This window comes from Capsicum annuum, unplaced genomic scaffold, assembly GCF_002878395.1.
Source record: "Capsicum annuum cultivar UCD-10X-F1 unplaced genomic scaffold, UCD10Xv1.1 ctg30611, whole genome shotgun sequence".
Classification (NCBI taxonomy): domain Eukaryota; kingdom Viridiplantae; phylum Streptophyta; class Magnoliopsida; order Solanales; family Solanaceae; genus Capsicum; species Capsicum annuum.
In genome coordinates this window covers 1-2,181 of record NW_025837187.1, presented here as the reverse complement: position 1 = coordinate 2,181, position 2,181 = coordinate 1, and the positions used below count along the sequence as shown (strand labels likewise).

The 2,181-nt window shown below is 37.4% G+C and overlaps 1 protein-coding gene across 1 annotated transcript; it reads left to right on the top strand.

Annotated features, from left to right (window-relative positions):
• Positions 1–349: 349 nt before the first annotated feature.
• LOC107853776 (protein WVD2-like 7) lies at positions 350–2,127 on the top strand (the record flags this gene model as incomplete). The annotated part of the gene is made up of 6 exons (XM_047402925.1): positions 350–393; positions 487–579; positions 662–758; positions 841–912; positions 1,203–1,349; positions 1,759–2,127. Coding segments are annotated over 6 exons (822 nt in total), but the record flags the coding sequence as incomplete, so codon positions are not given.
• Between the last annotated feature and the right edge of the window lie 54 nt (positions 2,128–2,181).

The following is a 2,181-nucleotide window of genomic DNA, read 5'->3' as shown; positions in this document are numbered from 1 at the left end:
CCTATTATGACGTCCTTTAGGGCTCATTTCATTGACATTAGGTATGCGTGTTATGCAACATACTTCCTTAGGGCCCTATGTTGTTTCAATCTCGTTGGTCTAGGTGATAAGGTGTACACCGGTAACAGTTTTGTTCAAAGTTAATTTGGTTATCTGGAATGGCATGGTTGGGAACTTTGATTATCATTAAACTTCAACTTCCTAACATCCTTTCAAAGCTGAAATTTGAATAAGAGAATCTTCAATGCCGTTGAACTATTACTTAACTTTCTTTTTAGTTAGATTGTTCTTCAGTTATTCTTAAATTGATCATCGAATTTTACGGTAACAGATAACTTGCTTTATACAGGTTTCTTCGGGTTCAAAAGCTAATATACTTAATCAACATAAAAGGTATGCTACTTTACCATGTTGAGAATGTGGGATATTTTGGTAGCACAGATTCATCCTATTTTTCTCAACCTCGTTTATTATTGAATGATGTAGCACTGAAGAACAACCAATAGCAAGAAAGGTTGTCGCTTCTCGTGCTTCCTGTACAGAGAAAGTTAGCCATAAATTATATCAAAGTGTAAAAAGGTATATATCGTGGAGAAATTTTGAGCTTTAACTCCATATTGTGTTCATAAATGTATATCTTAGACATATTATTGTTGTACAGGGATAAGGAGAGTGTAAATTCATGTCAACTAGTCGTGAAACAAAATGGATCTAGTTTCCGCTTCAAAAAAGAAGAGTGGGCCAGGAAAAGGAAAGAGGCAAGGACCAATTTCTTGTGTCTACTCGATAAAGTTCAAACATCGTATAAAACCTAAAAGAAGTCTTTGTTATTGATTTCAGTTCTTTATGAAGCTAGAGGAGAAAGTGCATGCCAAAGAGGAAGAAACACGTCATCTCCAAGCGAGAAAACAGGTAATAAACCTGGGGTCTGATTCTTGTGACTAATGGAAATAGGTTCAATTTAATATGGAGAATCATAGGCTGCTAATTGTTAAATGTTAGCTCTTTAAAAGTCATGGAATTACTGAGTTTCCTAAAAAGGAAAGAGGCAATCCTTTTGAAACGAACTAACAAGGAAATTAAGACAAACAAATAGAAACCGAGGGAGTGTAACATGTCATCGGCAAGAGTTAGATGTCAATTACTTTATCAGCAGCTAGAAATACTAAATGTTTGTTTGGTTTACTTTGTGCTATGTGTAGGAAAAGAAAGAAGAAGAGATCAAACAGCTCCCGAGAAATCTCAATTTCAAAGAAACTCCCATACCTGCCTTTTACCGTGAACCTGGCCGCCGCTCAGAAAAAAACAAGGATGGACAGAGCTGGGAGGAGGCAGGAGCAAGAGCTGCAGTCAGAGAGGCAGATGGAAGATGGACAAAAAGAGAGAAATTCTAGATGTTCTGAGGGCAAAAAATGTTATTTTCTGTGTTGAAACTATGTAACATCAAATCCTCCGTGCACTTAGCCTACTGTTCTCACATGAAAAGTAAAGCTTGTTTGTAGATTTGTTTACAAGCTGTTTTTACTAGTTTATGGTAGAAGCAATCACTCTCCTGTCATTTTATGACTCAAATCCCCTTTCTTGGACAAGCGAATTTTACCTTTCAAAATATTAAAACCAATAAAACTTGCTTTGAAATTTAGTATTCTCTCGGTCTTCATCCTTACCCTCCTCTGAAGTGATTATTTTTCCCTCTCACTCCGACGACCTAGTAATATAACTTGCTCTTTTAACTTGCTCTTTTGATTACTTTTTCAGGAGCTAGCAAGTAAAACTAAATCACAAAGCAGGCCTTCGACTGCAGCAGGGGCTAGAGCTACTAGTGCAACTGAGAACACTGTTCGTTGTTTAAGGGAAGAAGTTTATAACAGATGTTCCACTAATGAACGTCTAAATGTGGCCGATCCACCACAGGTTTTAGAAGTAACTATTCATCCTTCAGCAGAGTTATCAAACAGCAGCGTGCCTTCAGCTGCAACAACAAAAACGTCCAAACAAACCCAATCAAATAGAACAGTAGCTCCAAAAAGAGAGCAAGAGAAAAAGCAGGTCGCGAATTCTCCAAGACCAAGAACATCAGATTCTATCAGGAGGAACAAGGACTTTAAAGCTGAAGACAAAACAAAGGTTCTTGCACGAAGAATAGGAAACCATGCAACGAGAAAGGATGTTAGAAGTGTG